This window comes from Rhea pennata (genome assembly GCF_028389875.1).
Source record: "Rhea pennata isolate bPtePen1 chromosome 34 unlocalized genomic scaffold, bPtePen1.pri SUPER_34_unloc_2, whole genome shotgun sequence".
Lineage (NCBI taxonomy): Eukaryota > Metazoa > Chordata > Aves > Rheiformes > Rheidae > Rhea > Rhea pennata.
In genome coordinates, this window is record NW_026907591.1 from 57,169 (window position 1) to 77,014 (window position 19,846).

General features: G+C 69.5%; 1 protein-coding gene across 1 annotated transcript; it reads right to left on the minus strand.

Moving 5' to 3' along the window:
- Window positions 1-2,770: 2,770 nt before the first annotated feature.
- On the minus strand, window positions 2,771-18,431 carry LOC134154087 (epithelial discoidin domain-containing receptor 1-like). The gene is given in 15 exon segments (XM_062600753.1): window positions 2,771-3,003; window positions 3,045-3,156; window positions 3,851-4,008; window positions 4,562-4,678; window positions 5,644-5,842; window positions 6,908-7,056; window positions 7,205-7,291; window positions 8,451-8,697; window positions 10,193-10,379; window positions 12,831-12,933; window positions 13,016-13,163; window positions 14,593-14,821; window positions 15,959-16,061; window positions 18,093-18,105; window positions 18,378-18,431. Coding segments are annotated over 15 exon segments (2,139 nt in total).
- Window positions 18,432-19,846: the final 1,415 nt, after the last annotated feature.

Consider the following 19,846-nt stretch of genomic DNA (forward strand, 5'->3'; position numbering starts at 1 on the left):
CCTACCCCCCACCCCAGAGGGGGCCCAGGCGTCCGGGTGCCCCTCCCCCAACAGAAAACGCAGAAACAAACAAATCACCCCCAAAAAGAGAGAAATTTCTATATATTAAATGTAAAAATCTCTGGCCCCGCCCAGCCCCTCCCCCACCCCGAGGAACCCCCCCCTCCCCCCACACACTAATTAGCCCCCGCTAATGAGACCCCGGACAAACGAGGAAGCGGCCGAAAGGGTCAAGTGGAGACGGCCCAAGCCGGGGGGGGGAAGGGCCCAGGCGTCCGGGGCAGGGGGGGCCCAGGCGTCCGGGGCAGGAAGGGCCCAGGCGTCCGGGGCAGGAGGGGCCCAGGCATCCGGGGCAGGGGGGGCCCAGGCGTCCGGGGCAGGGGGGGCCCAGGCGTCCGGGGCAGGAAGGGCCCAGGCGTCCGGGGCAGGAGGGGCCCAGGCATCCGGGGCAGGGGGGGCCCAGGCGTCCGGGGCAGAGGGGGCCCAGGCGTCCGGGACAGGGGGGGGTCCAGGTATCCGGGACAGGGGGGGGTCCAGGTATCCGGGACAGGGGGGGCCCAGGCGTCCGGGCGAGGGGCCCAGGCGTCCGGGCGAGGGTCCCCCGTGTCAGTAGTGTTCAGCGTTTCCAGTGTTGCGTGGGAGGAGGAGGAAGGAGGAGGAGGAAGACGAGGAGCGCGAGGACGAGGGGGACGAGGCCGAAGGGCGCCGGCGGCGCTCAGGCGGGTGACGGTGACGATGATGATGATGACGGTGGCGGTGCCGAGGCCGAAGGGCGCCGGCGGCGCTCAGGCGGGCGACGGTGACGGTGACGATGATGATGACGGTGGCGGTGCCGAGGCCGAAGGGCGCCGGCGGCGCTCAGGCGGGTGACGGTGACGGTGACGATGATGATGACGGTGGCGGTGCCGAGGCCGAAGGGCGCCGGCGGCGCTCAGGCAGACGATGGTGACGGTGACGATGATGATGATGACGGTGGCGGTGCCGAGGCCGAAGGGCGCCGGCGGCGCTCAGGCGGGCGACGGTGACGGTGACGATGATGATGGTGGTGGCGGTGCCGAGGCCGAAGGGCGCCGGCGGCGCTCAGGCGGGCGACGGTGACGGTGATGGTGACGATGATGATGGTGGTGGCGGTGCCGAGGCCGAAGGGCGCCGGCGGCGCTCAGGCGGGTGACGGTGACGGTGACGATGATGATGATGACGGTGGCGGTGCCGAGGCCGAAGGGCGCCGGCGGCGCTCAGGCGGGCGACGGTGACGGTGACGATGATGATGATGGTGGTGGTGGCGGTGCCGAGGCCGAAGGGCGCTGGCGGCGCTCAGGCAGACGATGGTGACGGTGATGATGATGATGATGACGGTGGCGGTGCCGAGGCCGAAGGGCGCCGGCGGCGCTCAGGCGGGTGACGGTGACGGTGACGATGATGATGACGGTGGCGGTGCCGAGGCCGAAGGGCGCCGGCGGCGCTCAGGCGGGTGACGGTGACGGTGACGATGATGATGATGGTGGTGGTGGCGGTGCCGAGGCCGAAGGGCGCCGGCGGCGCTCAGGCGGGCGACGGTGACGGTGACGATGATGATGATGATGATGGTGGCGGTGCCGAGGCCGAAGGGCGCCGGCGGCGCTCAGGCGGGTGACGGTGACGGTGACGGTGATGATGATGATGACGGTGGCGGTGCCGAGGCCGAAGGGCGCCGGCGGCGCTCAGGCGGGTGACGGTGATGATGACGATGATGACGGTGGCGGTGCCGAGGCCGAAGGGCGCCGGCGGCGCTCAGGCGGGTGACGGTGACGATGATGATGATGGTGGTGGCGGTGCCAAGGCCGAAGGGCGCCGGCGGCGCTCAGGCAGGCGACGGTGACGGTGACGATGATGATGATGACGGTGGTGGTGCCGAGGCCGAAGGGCGCCGGCGGCGCTCAGGCGGGCGACGGTGACGGTGACGGTGACGATGATGATGATGACGGTGGCGGTGCCGAGGCCGAAGGGCGCCGGCGGCGCTCAGGCGGGTGATGGTGACGGTGACGATGATGACGATGATGACGGTGGCGGTGCCGAGGCCGAAGGGCGCCGGCGGCGCTCAGGCGGGTGATGGTGACGGTGACGATGATGATGATGACGGTGGCGGTGCCGAGGCCGAAGGGCGCCGGCGGCGCTCAGGCAGGCGACGGTGACGGTGACGATGATGATGATGACGGTGGCGGTGCCGAGGCCGAAGGGCGCCGGCGGCGCTCAGGCGGGCGACGGTGACGGTGACGATGATGATGATGACGGTGGTGGTGCCGAGGCCGAAGGGCGCCGGCGGCGCTCAGGCAGGCGACGGTGACGGTGACGATGATGATGACGGTGGCGGTGCCGAGGCCGAAGGGCGCCGGCGGCGCTCAGGCAGGTGACGGTGATGGTGACGATGATGATGATGATGGTGGCGGTGCCGAGGCCGAAGGGCGCCGGCGGCGCTCAGGCGGGTGACGGTGACGGTGACGGTGATGATGATGATGACGGTGGCGGTGCCGAGGCCGAAGGGCGCCGGCGGCGCTCAGGCGGGCGACGGTGACGGTGACGGTGACGATGATGATGATGACGGTGGCGGTGCCGAGGCCGAAGGGCGCCGGCGGCGCTCAGGCGGGTGATGGTGACGGTGACGATGATGACGATGATGACGGTGGCGGTGCCGAGGCCGAAGGGCGCCGGCGGCGCTCAGGCGGGTGATGGTGACGGTGACGATGATGATGATGACGGTGGCGGTGCCGAGGCCGAAGGGCGCCGGCGGCGCTCAGGCGGGCGACGGTGACGGTGACGATGATGATGATGACGGTGGCGGTGCCGAGGCCGAAGGGCGCCGGCGGCGCTCAGGCGGGTGACGGTGACGGTGACGGTGACGATGATGATGACGGTGGCGGTGCCGAGGCCGAAGGGCGCCGGCGGCGCTCAGGCGGGTGACGGTGATGGTGACGATGATGATGATGATGACGGTGGCGGTGCCGAGGCCGAAGGGCGCCGGCGGCGCTCAGGCGGGCGACGGTGACGGTGACGATGATGATGATGACGGTGGCGGTGCCGAGGCCGAAGGGCGCCGGCGGCGCTCAGGCGGGCGACGGTGACGGTGACGATGATGATGATGGTGGTGGTGGCGGTGCCGAGGCCGAAGGGCGCCGGCGGCTCTGGCCCAGCAGCGCAGCGGGGGAGGGGGGGGGAAGGGGCCCAGGCGTCCGGGACGGGGGCGGGGGGCAGCGTCTGGGGGGGAGGGGCAGCGCCTGGGGAGCGATCCCAGTGCTCCCAGTGCTCCCAGTGCCCCCCAGCGCTCCCAGTGCCCCCCAGTGCTCCCCAGTGACCCCAGTACTCCCAGTGCTCCGCACGATCCCCTTAACCCCGCCCCCATTCCCTTAACCCCGCCCCCACCCCCTTAACCCCGCCCCCACCCCCTTAACCCTGCTTCTCCTGGGGCGGGGCTTCCCTGGGGCGGGGCTTCCTCGGGGCGGGGCTTTGCCTGGGGCGGGGCTTCGCTGCGGGGGCGGGGCATTCCAGGCAGAGAGCTCGTGGGGGTGTGGCTTCACCGGGGGGGGGGGGGGGAGGAGGCGGGGCTTCCAGAGCACAGGCCCTCCCTGTGGGCGGGGCTAGCGAGGGGGTGGGGCTTAGTCAGGGGAGGACCAGACCTGGGGGCGGGGCTTCCAAGGGGGCAGGACTTCCTGTGGGGCGGGGCTTCCAAGGGGGCGGGGCTCCTCAGAGATTTAAGTACCTAGGGTGGGGCCTCCCGGGGGGGGTGGGGCCTCCCAGGGCGGGGCTTCAAGGGGGAGGGGCTTCTGGGGGGGGGGGGCTTGGCTGGGGGGCGGGGTCGTTGGGGGGCGGGACTTACCTCTCCGGACCGCCCCTCCCCCAGCTTCTCTCAGTAGCGGTGCCAGGGGGAGTCGGGCTGGGCGTGGCCGGGGGCGTGGCCGGGGGCGTGGCCGGGCGCGGCATGGGCGGGGCTTCCGGTGACGTCGGCCTCCGCGTGGGCCCCCGCCCCCGCCGGGCCTGCGGGGGGCGGGGCCTCGGGGGGGGCGGGGCATCATCAACGGGGGTGGAGCATCATCAGCGGGGGGCGGGGCATCATCAGCGGGGGGCGGGGCATCACCAGCGGGGGCGGGGCTAGGGCAGCGTCCCTGGGGGTGGGGCTGGACCAGTAGGGGAGGGGTTTATATGGGAGGGGCGGGGCTTCAGCGGGAGGGGAGGAGCCACGACGGGGGCGGAGACGAATCAGAAGGAGGGTGGGGCTACAGGAGGGGAGGGGCTAAGTGGGGAGGGGGCGGGGCTACTCTGGGAGGGGGCAGGGCAAGGAGGGGGAAGGGGAGGAGCTAAAGGAGTGTGCTATGAGGTCGGGAGGCGGGGCCAAGCCAGGGGGTGGGGCCAAGCGGGAGGCGGGGCTACATGGCCGGCGCCAACCCGGGAGGGGCGGAGCCTCCCCAGGGGCTCAGCGGCGGGGGCGGAGCCTCACGCGGTGGGGCGGGGCTTCGCCAGGAGGGGGCGGGGCCGCACGAGGGGGCGGGGGGAGGCGGGAGGCGGGGCTCCCCTCCCCCCCGCCCCCCGCCCTCACCGTCCGTGTTGATTGGCTTAGCCCCGTCGGGCGGGGCACGAGCGGGGCCTCCCATTGGCTGGGCGTAGGTGGCCAGCAGGAGGCGATAGGCCGGGTTGGCGAGGGGCGCCGCTGCCGGGGGAGGGGCGAGAGGGGGCGGGGTCAGGCCCGGGGGGGCGGGGCGGAGCAGGAGGGCTCCAATCCCCTCCCACCGCAGCCCTCCCTCCACCCCGATTGGTTCTCCATCCATCCCTCCATCCCTATTGGTTCTCCATCCCTCCCTCCACCCCCACGTGGTCTCCATCCCTCCATCCCTATTGGTTCTCCATCCCCCCATGGTCTCCATCCCTCCATCCCTATTGGTTCCCCATCCCTCCATGGTCTCCACCCCTCCATCCCTATTGGTTCTCCATCCCTCCAGGGTCTCCATCCCTATTGGTTCTCCATCCTTCCACCTCCACATGGCCTCCATCTCTCCATGCCTCCATCCCCTCGTGTTCTCCATCCCTCCAGGGTCTCCATCCCTATTGGTTCTCCATCCTTCCACCTCCACATGGCCTCCATCTCTCCATCCCTCCATCCCCTCGTGTTCTCCATCCCTCCAGGGTCTCCATCCCTATTGGTTCTCCATCCTTCCACCTCCACATGGCCTCCATCTCTCCACGCCTCCATCCCCTTGTGTTCTCCATCCCTCCAGGGTCTCCATCCCTATTGGTTCTCCATCCTTCCACCTCCACATGGCCTCCATCTCTCCATCCCTCCATCCCCTCGTGTTCTCCATCCCTCCAGGGTCTCCATCCCTATTGGTTCTCCATCCTTCCACCTCCACATGGCCTCCATCTCTCCATGCCTCCATCCCCCCGTGTTCTCCATCCCTCCAGGGTCTCCATCCCTATTGGTTCTCCATCCTTCCACCTCCACATGGCCTCCATCTCTCCATCCCTCCACCCCCCCGTGTTCTCCATCCCTCCAGGGTCTCCATCCCTATTGGTTCTCCATCCTTCCACCTCCATCTCTCCATGCCTCCACCCCCCTGATGTTCTCCATCCCTCCAGGGTCTCCATCGCACCCTCCCCCGGTGTCCCCCCCCCGCTCACCAGGCCCTGGGGGGGTGGGGGGCGGCTCGGGGCGCGCCGGGGGCCACCGCAGCGGCTCCTGGTAGTCGCCCTGGCCCGGGAGGATGCGCTCGTAGCGGGGGGGGCCCCGCGCCGCCCCCGCCGCGCTGTCCAGGACGACGGCGTCGCCCGGCGCCGCGAGCCGCGCCGTCAGGTCGTCCTCCGAGCCGCGGCGCCGCGCCTGCGCCCGCGCCCACCCGTCAGGCGGGCCCGGCTCCTCCCGGGCCACCCCACCACCCTCCCGCGGCCCAGGGCGCCCAGGTCCTCCCGGGCCACCCCACCACCCTCCCATGGCCCAGGGCGCCCGGGTCCTCCCGGGCCACCCCACCACCCTCCCGCGGCCCAGAGCACCCAGGTCTCCAGGCGCCCAGGTCCTCCTGGGCCACCCCACCACCCTCCCGTGGCCCAGAGCATCCAGGTCTCCGGGCGCCCAGGTCCTCCCGGGCCACCCCACCACCCTCCCACGGCCCAGGGCGCCCAGGTCCTCCCGGGCCACCCCACCACCCGCCCACAGCTCAGAGCACCCAGGTCTCCAGGCGCCCAGGTCCTCCTGGGCCACCCCACCACCCGCCCACAGCCCAGGGCACCCAGGTCTCCAGGCGCCCAGGTCCTCCTGGGCCACCCCACCACCCTCCCACAGCCCAGGGCACCCAGGTCTCCAGGCGCCCAGGTCCTCCTGGGCCACCCCACCACCCTCCCACAGCCCAGGGCACCCAGGTCTCCAGGCGCCCAGGTCCTCCTGGGCCACCCCACCACCCTCCCATGGCCCAGAGCACCCAGGTCTCCGGGCGCCCAGGTCCTCCTGGGCCACCCCACCACCCTCCCACGGCCCAGGGCACCCAGGTCTCCGGGCGCCCAGGTCCTCCTGGGCCACCCCACCACCCTCCCACAGCCCAGGGCACCCAGGTCTCCAGGCGCCCAGGTCCTCCTGGGCCACCCCACCACCCTCCCACAGCCCAGGGCACCCAGGTCTCCAGGCGCCCAGGTCCTCCTGGGCCACCCCACCACCCTCCCACAGCCCAGGGCACCCAGGTCTCCAGGCGCCCAGGTCCTCCTGGGCCACCCCACCACCCTCCCACGGCCCAGAGCACCCAGGTCTCCGGGCGCCCAGGTCCTCCCGGGCCACCCCACCACCCTCCCACAGCCCAGGGCACCCAGTTCTCCGGGCGCCCAGGTCCTCCTGGTTGACCCCACCACCCTCCCACGGCCCAGAGGACCCAGGCGTCCGGGGCCCTTCCCTGCCCACCTTGCCCAGGATCTTCTTCCAGTACTGCCGCCAGAGGATGAGGAAGATGACGACCAACAGGAGCAAGATGATGGCCACCAGGCAGCCAATGAGGATGGAGGTGTGGCTGGTGTCATCCTTGGCGATGGGCTGCCCCGCCTTGGCCTCATCTACGTCGGCGAGAAAGGGGCGTGGCCAGCAATGAGACCCCGCCCCTCCAGCCCTGCCCCCGCCCCCCCCGCGGCTCCGCGCCCTCGGGCTCCCCCTTACCCTGGGCCGTGAGGTTGGCGGTGGCCTCCCCGTGCCGGGGGGGGGGACCCAGGTCCTCGGGGGCGGCCCCGGCCCAAGGGTCTGGGGGGGCCGCCGGGGGCCACCCGCTGGCGCTCGCCGTGTCCTCCACCACGTCTGCGAGGGAGGGCGACGGCGCGGCCTTAACGAGGCGGCTGACGACCGCCGCAGTGTCCCACCACCCCAACGTCCAACCCCCCCGACGTCCAACCAACCGCCTCAGCGTTTGACAAAGCGCCTCAACGTCCAGCCGACCACCCCGACGTCCAACCAACCCGAAGTCCAACCAACCACCCCAACGGCCAGCCGACCACCCCAACGCCCAACCAGCCACCCCAACGTCCAACCAACCAACCCAATGTTCAACCACCCCATCATCCAACCACCTCAACATCCAACCAACCAACCCAATGTTCAACCACCCCATCATCCAACCACCTCAACATCCAACCAACCAACCCAATGTTCAACCGCCCCATCATCCAACCATCCCAACATCCAACCAACCGCCTCAACATCTAACCAAGTACTTCACTGTCCAACCAGCTGCCCCGACGTCCATCCAGCCTAACATCCAACCAACCACCTCGATGTCCAACCAAGCACCCCACCATTCAACCAACCAACCCAATGTTCAATCAACAACCCCATCATCCAACCACCCCAACATCCAACCAACCCAACGTCCAACCAACCACCCCAATGTCCAATCAACCGCCCCAATCTCCAACCATCCCAACATCCAACCAACCACCTCGATGTCCAACCAACCGCCTCAACATCTAACCAAGTACTTCACTGTCCAACCAGCCGCCCCGATGTCCATCCAGCCTAACATCCAACCAACCAACCCAACGTCCAACCAACCACCTCAATGTCCAACCAACCGCCCCAATGTCCAACCACCCCAACATCCAACCGACCACCCCAACATCCAACCAACCCAACGTCCAACCAACCACCCCAATGTCCAACCAATCGCCCCAATGTCCATCCCAACAACCAACCAACCGCCCCAATGTCCAACCATCCCAACATCCAACCAACCACCTCGATGTCCAACCGACCACCCCAACATCCAACCAACCCAACGTCCGACCGACCACCTCAATGACCAACCACCCCAACATCCAACCACCTCAACGTAATGCCAACCATCTCAACGGCCAACCGAGTACTTCATCATCCAAGCGACCATCCCATCATCCAAGCAGCCACCCCACTGTCCCCCCAAGCGCTCTGTCATCCACCCACCCACAGCAGGAGGAGGACTCACCGGAGAGGAAGGTGACCTCGCTGAAGAGCATCCACTCGCTGGCGAAGAAGAAGTGGCACTGGACGAAGCGGGCCCGGCGCCCGCCCAGGGGGACGGTGACCCAGCGGGCGCTGGGGTCCTCGGCGGCCCCGGCCGGGCTGTGGGAGGCCGGGGTGGCCTCCCAGGCGGAGGTCGGGCTCCTCTTGAACCGACACTCCACCTCGCTGAAGACGCTCACCCCCCGCGCCTGCATGTTGTTGCAGTGCACCTAGGGGTGGGGATGGGGGGGGGGCGGGGCAGGGGGCGGGGTTCAGCTGCCGTCCCACAAGGCCCTGGGGCACCCAGGAGGTGAATGGCCGCCCCGAGCAAGGACCCACAATGCCTTGGGGCAAAGGGGTCCCGGGGAGCCCCCCTGGAGCCCCACAGCCCTCCAGTCTCCCATGATGCCCTGGGGCACCCATTGACCATTCCCATGATACCCTGGGACACCCATCACCCAGATGCCCACGATGCCCTGGGGCACCCAATCACCCACTCTCCCATGATGCCTTGGGGCACCCATTGACCAGGTTCCCCAGCCCTCCAGGCTCCCATGATGCTTTGGGGCACCAACTGACCACTCCCACGATGCCTTGGGGCACCCATCGACCATGTTCCCCAGCCCTCCAGGCTCCCACGATGCCTTGGGGCACCAATTGACCATGCTCCCCAGCCCTCCAGGCTCCCATGGTGCCCTGGGGCACCAACTGACCACTCCCACGATGCCTTGGGGCACCCATTGACCAGGTTCCCCAGCCCTCCAGGCTCCCATGGTGCCCCGGGGCACCAACTGACCACTCCCACGATGCCTTGGGGCACCAACTGACCACTCCCACGATGCCTTGGGGCACCCATTGACCATGCTCCCCAGCCCTCCAGGCTCCCATGATGCCCCGGGGTGCCCCATCACCCACACTCCCATGATGCTTTGGGGCACCCATTGACTACTCCCACGATGCCTTGGGGCACCCATTGACCACTCCCACGATGCCTTGGGGCACCCATTGACCAGGCTCCCCAGCCCTCCAGGCTCCCATGATGCTTTGGGGCACCAACTGACCACTCCCACGATGCCTTGGGGCACCCATTGACCAGGCTCCCCAGCCCTCCGGGCTCCCATGATGCTTTGGGGCACCCATTGACCACTCCCACGATGCCTTGGGGCACCCATTGACCACTCCCACGATGCCTTGGGGCACCCATTGACCAGGCTCCCCAGCCCTCCAGGCTCCCATGATGCCTTGGGGCACCCATTGACCACTCCCACGATGCCTTGGGGCACCCATCGACCATGCTCCCCAGCCCTCCAGGCCCCCATGATGCTTTGGGGCACCAACTGACCACTCCCACGATGCCTTGGGGCACCCATTGACCATGCTCCCCAGCCCTCCAGGCTCCCATGATGCCCCGGGGTGCCCCATCACCCACACTCCCATGATGCTTTGGGGCACCCATTGACTACTCCCACGATGCCTTGGGGCACCCATTGACCACTCCCACGATGCCTTGGGGCACCCATTGACCAGGCTCCCCAGCCCTCCAGGCTCCCATGATGCTTTGGGGCACCCATTGACCACTCCCACGATGCCTTGGGGCACCCATTGACCATGCTCCCCAGCCCTCCGGGCTCCCATGATGCCCCGGGGCGCCCCATCACCCGCCGCCCTTTCCCGTGACGCCCCGGGCGTCCCAAGGGCCCGGCCTCCCAGCATGCCCTGGGGCACCTGCATGGCGCGGAAGAGGCGGGGCTGCTCGAACTCGAACTCGAGGCCCAGGCGGGGCCGGGGCCCGGGCGGCCGCCGCCAGCCCACGTAGTCGTAGCCCGGCCAGAGGCGCCGCTCGCGGCTCCGCGCAAAGTCGTCCAGGCCCAGCACGCCGTCGGCCAGCTGCCCCAGGCCCCCGAAGCGCAGCCTGCGGGCGCCCGGACGCCTGGGCCCCCCGCCACCGGGCGTGGGAACCCACCCCACGGCACGCCCGGACGCCTGGGCCCCCGCTCCCGGGTGTGGGAACCCGCCCCTCGGCACGCCCGGACACCTGGGACCCCCGCTCCCGGGCGTGGGAACCCGCCCCTCGGCACGCCCGGACGCCTGGGCCCCCGCTCCCGGGTGTGGGAACGCGCCCCACGGCACGCCCGGACGCCTGGGCCCCCCGCTCCCGGGCGTGGGAACGCGCCCCACGGCACGCCCGGACGCCTGGGCCCCCGCTCCCGGGCGTGGGAACCCGCCCCACGGCACGCCCGGACGCCTGGGCCCCCGCTCCCGGGCGTGGGAACCCGCCCCTCGGCACGCCCGGACGCCTGGGACCCCGCTCCCGGGCGTGGGAACCCGCCCCTCGGCACGCCCGGACGCCTGGGACCCCGCCACCGGGCGTGGGAACCCGCCCCCCGGCACGCCCGGACGCCTGGGCCCCCCGCTCCCGGGCGTGGGAACGCGCCCCACGGCACGCCCGGACGCCTGGGACCCCGCTCCCGGGCGTGGGAACGCGCCCCACGGCACACCCGGACACCTGGGCCCCCGCTCCCGGGCGTGGGAACGCGCCCCTCGGCACGCCCGGACGCCTGGGACCCCAACCCGGGCGTGGGAACCTGCCCCACGGCACGCCCGGACGCCTGGGCCCCCGCTCCCGGGCGTGGGAACCCGCCCCTCGGCACACCCGGACGCCTGGGCCCCCGCTCCCGGGCGTGGGAACCCGCCCCTCGGCACGCCCGGACGCCCGGGCCCCCGCTCCCGGGCGTGGGAACCCGCCCCTCGGCACGCCCGGACGCCTGGGCCCCCCGCTCCCGGGCGTGGGAACCCGCCCCACGGCACGCCCGGACGCCTGGGACCCCAACCCGGGCGTGGGAACCCGCCCCTCGGCACGCCCGGACGCCTGGGACCCCGCTCCCGGGCGTGGGAACGCGCCCCACGGCACGCCCGGACCCCTGGGCTCCCAACCCGGGCGTGGGAACCCGCCCCTCGGCACGCCCGGACGCCTGGGCCCCCCGCTCCCGGGCGTGGGAACCCGCCCCACAGCATGCCGGGATGCCTGGGACCCCAACCCGGGCGTGGGAACCCGCCCCTCGGCACGCCCGGACGCCTGGGACCCCCGCTCCCGGGCGTGGGAACCCGCCCCTCGGCACGCCCGGACGCCTGGGACCCCAACCCGGGTGTGGGAACGCGCCCCTCGGCACGCCCGGACGCCTGGGCCCCCCGCTCCCGGGCGTGGGAACCCACCCCTCGGAACGCCCGGACGCCTGGGCCCCCGCTCCCGGGCGTGGGAACCCGCCCCTCGGCACGCCCGGACGCCTGGGACCCCGCCACCGGGCGTGGGAACGCGCCCCATGGCACGCCCGGACGCCTGGGCCCCCCGCTCCCGGGCGTGGGAACGCGCCCCTCGGCACGCCTGGACGCCTGGGACCCCAACCCGGGCGTGGGAACCCGCCCCACGGCACGCCCGGACGCCTGGGCCCCCGCTCCCGGGCGTGGGAACCCGCCCCTCGGCACGCCCGGACGCCTGGGCCCCCAATCCGAGACACAGGAACCCGCCCCTGATGTTCCCGGACGCCTGGGCCCCCTGAGGGACATCCTAGAGCAGCTTGGGGACAGTTCATGGAGCTTTGGGGACACTCGGGGTTGGTTTGGGGACATCCGGGGACATCCTAGAGCAGCTTGGGGACAATCCATGGAGCTTTGGGGACACTCGGGTTGGTTTGAGGACATCTGGGGACATCCTAGAGCAGCTTGGGGACAGTTCATGGAGCTTTGGGGACACTCGGGGTTGGTTTGGGGACATCCGGGGACATCCTAGAGCAGCTTGGGGACAATCCATGGAGCTTTGGGGACACTCGGGGTTGGTTTGAGGACATCTGGGGACATCCTAGAGCAGCTTGGGGACAATCCATGGAGCTTTGGGGACACTCGGGGTTGGTTTGGGGACATCTGGGGACATCCTAGAGCAGCTTGGGGACAATCCATGGAGCTTTGGGGACACTCGGGGTTGGTTTGGGGACATCCGGGGACATCCTAGAGCAGCTTGGGGACAGTTCATGGAGCTTTGGGGACACTCGGGTTGGTTTGGGGACATCTGGGGACATCCTAGAGCAGCTTGGGGACAATCCATGGAGCTTTGGGGACACTCGGGTTGGTTTGGGGACATCCGGGGACATCCTAGAGCAGCTTGGGGACAGTTCATGGAGCTTTGGGGACACTCGGGGTTGGTTTGGGGACATCCGGGGACATCCTAGAGCAGCTTGGGGACAATCCATGGAGCTTTGGGGACACTCGGGTTGGTTTGGGGACATCCGGGGACATCCTAGAGCAGCTTGGGGACAATCCATGGAGCTTTGGGGACAGCCGGGGCCCGACCGAGGCCGCGCGGACTCACTGGCCGACGCCGTGGCCGTCGTAGGTGGAGTCGTTGAGGACGGCGGGCGCCGGGTCGAGGGCCATCACGTGGCCCTGGGGCGCCGCGTAGGACAGGAGGCCCGCTGGGGACGGCGGCGCGTCACCCCCCTGCGCGGGGCCGGGCCGGGCGGGGCCGGGCGGGGCCCCGGCGCCGGTGACACTCACCCCGCCACGCGCAGCCGTAGAGCTCGAGGCGCAGGCAGACGCTCATGACGCGGTCGGCGCGCGGGTAGACGCGCAGCGCCCGGGCCACCACCGCCGGCGCCAGGTCCTTCAGCACCACGGCCTCCGGGTCCTCGTTGCCCGCGATGACCTGCGGCGCCGCGTCCCGCCCCCACCCCGCCCCGGGAAGCCCCCACGGTCACCGAAGGGGTCCACGTGGGCCCTCGAGGTCCCTCAGGTCCCCTGGGATCCCACCACCACGTCCCCAACCACCTCTGGGAGCTCCTGGGGCCACCAGGGATCCACGTGGGCCCTGGTGACGCTTGGAGACCCCCATGGTCACCTAAGGGGTCCCACAGCCCTCGAGGTCCCTCAGGTCCCCTGGGATCCCACCACCACGTCCCCAACCACCTCTGGGAGCTCCTGGGGCCACCAGGGATCCACATGGCCCGTGGTGACGCTTGGAGACCCCCATGGTCACCTAAGGGGTCCCACAGCCCTCGAGGTCCCTCAGGTCCCCTGGGATCCCACCACCACGTCCCCAACCACCCCTGGGAGCTCCTGGGGCCACCAGGGATCCACGTGGGCCCTGGTGACGCTTGGAGACCCCCACGGTCACCTAAGGGGTCCCACAGCCCTCGAGGTCCCTCAGGTCCCCTGCGATCCCCTCAACCACCCCTGGGAGCTCCTGGGGCCACCAGGGATCCACCGCGTCCCTGTGTCCCCAAGGTGTCCCCATGGCCCCAAGGTGTCCCCAAGGTGTCCCCAAGGCCCCCGGTCACCTCGGCGCCCCAGCGGTCGCGCCAGCGGAGCCAGTGGTGCCGGTCGCGGCTGTAGCGCAGCCGGTATGCCCCGTGTCCCCACCGCGTCCCCGTGTCCCCAAGGTGTCCCCAAGGTCCCCAAGGTGTCCCCAAGGTGTCCCCAAGGCCCCCGGTCACCTCGGCGCCCCAGCGGTCGCGCCAGCGGAGCCAGTGGTGCCGGTCGCGGCTGTAGCGCAGCCGGTACGCCCCGTGTCCCCACCGCGTCCCCGTGTCCCCAAGGTGTCCCCATGGCCCCAAGGTGTCCCCAAGGTGTCCCCAAGGCCCCCGGTCACCTCGGCGCCCCAGCGGTCGCGCCAGCGGAGCCAGTGGTGCTGGTCGCGGCTGTAGCGCAGCCGGTACGCCCCGTGTCCCCACCGCGTCCCCGTGTCCCCAAGGTGTCCCCAAGGTGTCCCCATGGCCCCAAGGTGTCCCCAAGGTGTCCCTAGGGCCCCCGGTCACCTCGGCGCCCCAGCGGTCACGCCAGCGGAGCCAGTGGTGCCGGTCGCGGCTGTAGCGCAGCCGGTACGCCCCGTGTCCCCACCGCGTCCCCGTGTCCCCAAGGTGTCCCCAAGGTGTCCCCATGGCCCCAAGGTGTCCCCAAGGTGTCCCCAAGGCCCCCGGTCACCTCGGCGCCCCAGCGGTCGCGCCAGCGGAGCCAGTGGTGCCGGTCGCGGCTGTAGCGCAGCCGGTACGCCCCGTGTCCCCACCGCGTCCCCGTGTCCCCAAGGTGTCCCCATGGTCCCAAGGTGTCTCCAAGGTGTCCCCAGGGCCCCCGGTCACCTCGGCGCCCCAGCGGTCGCGCCAGCGGAGCCAGTGGTGCCGGTCGCGGCTGTAGCGCAGCCGGTACGCCCGGGCGAACTCCTTGCCGTGGCCACCGGCGTGCCGGCCCTGCGTCCCCACCAGCGTCACCACGTGGAGCTGGCCCAGGTCCACCTCGAGGAACTCGGCCTCGTCCGGGTACACGGGGCCCGCGGGGCACCAGGCGCCGTCCCCGTCGCTGCGGCCCAGCCTGGGGACAGCCGGGGACGTCGGGGGGATTGGGGGGAAGGGGGGGGGGGGGACCCGGGCGCGTGGGGGACGCGCGGGGGACGCGTGGGGCCCGCGGGCCACCGGGCACCATCCCCGTCGTGACATCGTTGGGATGTCGGGGGTGCGGAGGGGACTTGGGGACACAGGGCCATTGAGGGGACCCGGGGACATCTGGGGGGCGTGGGGACATCTGGGGGTGGGGGACATCAAGGAGGGCGTGGGGACATCAAGGGGATATGGGGACACTTGGGACATGGGGACATCCAGGGGACACAGGGACATGGGGACATCCAGGGGACTCAGGGACATCTGGGGGGCGTGGGGACATCTGGGGGTGTGGGGACATCAAGGGGGGCGTGGGGACATCTAGAGGGTGTGGGGACATCAAGGGGACATGGGGACACCTGGGATGTGGGGACATCCAGGGGACACAGGGACATCAAGGGGGGTGTGGGGACATCAAGGAGGGCGTGGGGACATCAAGGGGGGGCATGGGGACATCAAGGGGAGCATGGGGACATCAAGGAGGACGTGGGGACATCAAGGGGGGCGTGGGGACATCAAGGAGGGTGTGGGGACATCAAGGGGGGGCATGGGGACATCAAGGGGGGCGTGGGGACATCAAGGAGGGTGTGGGGACATCAAGGGGGGGCATGGGGACATCAAGGAGGGCGTGGGGACATCAAGGAGGACATGGGGACATCAAGGGGAGCATGGGGACATGAAGTGGATATGGGGACACCTGGGACGTGGGGACATCCAGGGGACACAGGGACATCAAGGAGGGCGTGGGGACATCAAGGGGATTTGGGGACACTTGGGACATGGGGACATCAAGGGGGGGCGTGGGGCCACCCAAGGGACAGTGAGGGGCCACAGGGCCCCCCAGGGGACGTGGGGCCCCCGTCGGGGAGCTGTGGGGCGGGGACACCGGGCAGGGGCAGGGGACACCAGCAGGGGACACCGGGACGTGCTGGGTGGGCCCCCAAGCCCATACTGGTCCATACTGGTCCACAGCAGCCAGCGGCGGGCTGTGAGGGCTCGGGGCCGGCGGGACGGGGCCGAGCCGGGACCGCGCTGGTCCGTACTGGTCCGTACTGGTCCATACTGGTCTCACCGGCCGTGGCGGGCGGCGGTGGACTCGGACCAGGCGCTGGAGGCCGCGAGGCGGCTGTCGGGGATGGCGCCGTCCTGCATGCCCAGGGCGTAGCGGCACCTGCCTGGGGACGCGGGGGGACGCGGGGGGACACGGGGGGACACCGGGGACACGGGGGGACACGGGGGGCATCGGGGACACGGGGGGGACACGGGGGGACACGGACATGGGGGGCGTCAGGGACGTTGGGGATACACAGGGATGTAGGGACACGGGGGGGACACGGTGGACATCAGTGACACGGGGGACACGGGGACATCGGGGACACGGGGGGACATAGGGGACACGGGGGGACGGAGGGGACACGGGGGATACGAGGACATCAGGGACATGGGGACATGGGGGCACGTGGGGGGACATGGGGGGACGGAGGGGACACGGGGGATACAAGGACATCAGGGACATGGGGACATTGGGGACATGGGGGGACGTGGGGGGACGTGGGGGCACCAGGGGGACATCAGAGACATGAGGGACATAGGGGACATCAGGGACATGGGGACATCGGGGACATGAGGGACATAGGGGACATTGGGGACGTGGGGGGACACAGGGGACATGGGGGACATGGGGGATGTGGGGGATGTGGGGACACGGGGGGCATCAGGGACATGGGGACATCAGGGACACAAGGGACATAGGGGACGTGGGGGGATATAGGGGACATGGGGACATGGGGGATGTGGGGGGACGTGGGGACACGGGGGTCACAGGGGACCCCTTGGCCTCACGTCCCCTATAGACCCCTCCACCCCCCCCAGCCCCTATAGACCCCCTGTAGCCCCCACGCTCCATACAGGGCCCCTATGGCCCACTTGCCCCCCCAGGGCCCCTATAGGGCACCCTCAGACCCACATGGCCCCTATACACCCCCCACAGCTCCACGGCCCCTATAGGGCACCCTCAGCCCCATACGGCCCCTATACACCCCCACAGCTCCATGGCCCCTATAGGGCACCCTCAGCCCCATACGGCCCCTATACACCCCCCACAGCTCCATGGCCCCTATAGGGCACCCTCAGCCCCATACGGCCCCTATGCACCCCCCACAGCTCCATGGCCCCTATAGGGCACCCTCAGCCCCGCATGGCCCCTATACACCCCCCACAGCTCCACGGCCCCTATAGGGCACCCTCAGTCCCATATGGCCCCTATGCACCCCCCACAGCTCCACAGACCCTATAGGGCACCCTCAGTCCCATATGGCCCCTATACACCCCCCAACAGCTCCACGGCCCCTATAGGGCACCCTCAGTCCCACATGGCCCCTATACACCCCCCACAGCTCCACGGCCCCTATAGGGCACCCTCAGACCCACATGGGCCCTATACACCCCCCAACAGCTCCACGGCCCCTATAGGGCACCCTCAGCCCCATACGGCCCCTATACACCCCCACAGCTCCATGGCCCCTATAGGGCACCCTCAGTCCCATATGGCCCCTATGCACCCCCCACAGCTCCACGGACCCTATAGGGCACCCTCAGTCCCATATGGCCCCTATGCACCCCCCAACAGCTCCACGGCCCCTATAGGGCACCCTCAGCCCCATACGGCCCCTATACACCCCCACAGCTCCATGGCCCCTATAGGGCACCCTCAGTCCCATATGGCCCCTATGCACCCCCCACAGCTCCACGGACCCTATAGGGCACCCTCAGTCCCATATGGCCCCTATACACCCCCCAACAGCTCCACGGCCCCTATAGGGCACCCTCAGACCCATACGGCCCCTATACACCCCCACAGCTCCATGGCCCCTATAGGGCACCCTCAGACCCATATGGCCCCTATGCACCCCCCACAGCTCCACGGACCCTATAGGGCACCCTCAGTCCCATATGGCCCCTATGCACCCCCCACAGCTCCACGGCCCCTATAGGGCACCCTCAGTCCCATATGGCCCCTATACACCCCCCACAGCTCCATGGCCCCTATAGGGCACCCTCAGACCCATATGGCCCCTATGCACCCCCCACAGCTCCACGGACCCTATAGGGCACCCTCAGTCCCATATGGCCCCTATGCACCCCCCACAGCTCCACGGACCCTATAGGGCACCCTCAGTCCCATATGGCCCCTATACACCCCCCACAGCTCCACGGCCCCTATAGGGCACCCTCAGACCCATACGGCCCCTATACACCCCCACAGCTCCATGGCCCCTATAGGGCACCCTCAGTCCCATATGGCCCCTATACACCCCCACAGCTCCATGGCCCCTATAGGGCACCCTCAGCCCCATACGGCCCCTATACACCCCCCACAGCTCCACGGCCCCTATAGGGCACCCTCAGCCCCGCATGGCCCCTATAGGGGTCTCACCCAGGTCGAGGAGCCCGTCCAGCTCCAGCTCGGACGCCTGGGCCCCCGCGGCGGCGACGAGGAGGAGGAGGAGGAGGCCGAGGGGGGCGGCGAGGCCGAGGGGCCCCATGGCGGCCCGGGGGCGGCCCCGACGCGGCGGCGTCACGGCGGCGTCACGGCGGCGGGGATTTGTTCCGGCCCAGGCCGGAGGAAAGTCAGTTTCGAGCTGCCCCTTCAGCCCAAAATGGCAGTTTCAAGCCCCTTTCCACACAAAATGGCAGTTTCGAGCCCCCCTTGGGCCAAAATGGCAGTTTCGAGCCCTGCTTGGCCCAAAATGGCAGTTTCAAGCATCCTCTCTGCACAAAATGGCAGTTTCGAGCCCCCCCTTGGCCCAAAATGGCAGTTTCAAGCACCCTCTCTGTCCAAAATGGCAGTTTCGAGCCCCCCTTGGCCCAAAATGGCAGTTTCGAGCCCCCCTTGGCCCAAAAATGGCAGTTTCGAGCCCTGCTTGGCCCAAAATGGCAGTTTCGAGCACCCTCTCTGCGCAAAATGGCAGTTTCGAGCCCCCCCTTGGCCCAAAATGGCAGTTTCAAGCACCCTCTCTGTCCAAAATGGCAGTTTCGAGCCCCCCTTGGCCCAAAATGGCAGTTTCGAGCCCGCCTTGGCCCAAAAATGGCAGTTTCGAGCCCTGCTTGGCCCAAAATGGCAGTTTCAAGCACCCTCTCTGCGCAAAATGGCAGTTTCAAGCCCCCCTTGGCCCAAAATGGCAGTTTCAAGCACCCTCTCTGTCCAAAATGGCAGTTTCGAGCACCCCTTCTGCACAAAATGGCAGTTTCGAGCCCCCCTCCGCCAAAAATGGCAGTTTCGAGCCCCCCTTGGCCCAAAATGGCAGTTTCGAGCCCCCCTTGGCCCAAAATGGCAGTTTCAAGCACCCTCTCTGTCCAAAATGGCAGTTTTGAGCACCCCTTCTGCACAAAATGGCAGTTTCGAGCCCCCCCTCCGCCTAAAATGGCAGTTTCGAGCACCCCCTTCCTTGAAGTGTCAGTTTCAAGCCCCTCTGCCCCCGTAAGGTCGGTTTCGAGCCCCCCTCTTCACCCTGAAAGGTCAGTTTCGAGGCCCCCTCTTTGGCCCCAGAGGTCGGTTTCGAGGCCCCCCCCGCCCCCAGCAAATCCCCACGGCGCAGGCACACCCCTGCGCCCGTAAGAGCACGCGCGGACGCGCAGGCGGCGACCCCCTATAGCGCCCCACACGCGAGGCCTCCGCGCGCGCTCCCTCGCTATACGCTCACCTCCTATAGGCCTCCCTGCGTCTATACGTGCCGAGCGCGCGCAGGGGCCGTGCGGCTCTATAGGCACCCGCAACGTATAGAGCCACAGGGGTCGGGGGGGCAGGGAGCCCTTAAAGGCTCTTAAGGAGTTATATAGGCACCCGCGCACCCCCCTCCCCCCGGGGCGCCGCGTGCGGGGGGCGTATAGAGACGCGCTATAGGGTCTCATCCTATAGGTACCTGCAAAACGCTCCGGGGTCGGTATAGGGGGTGCTCAG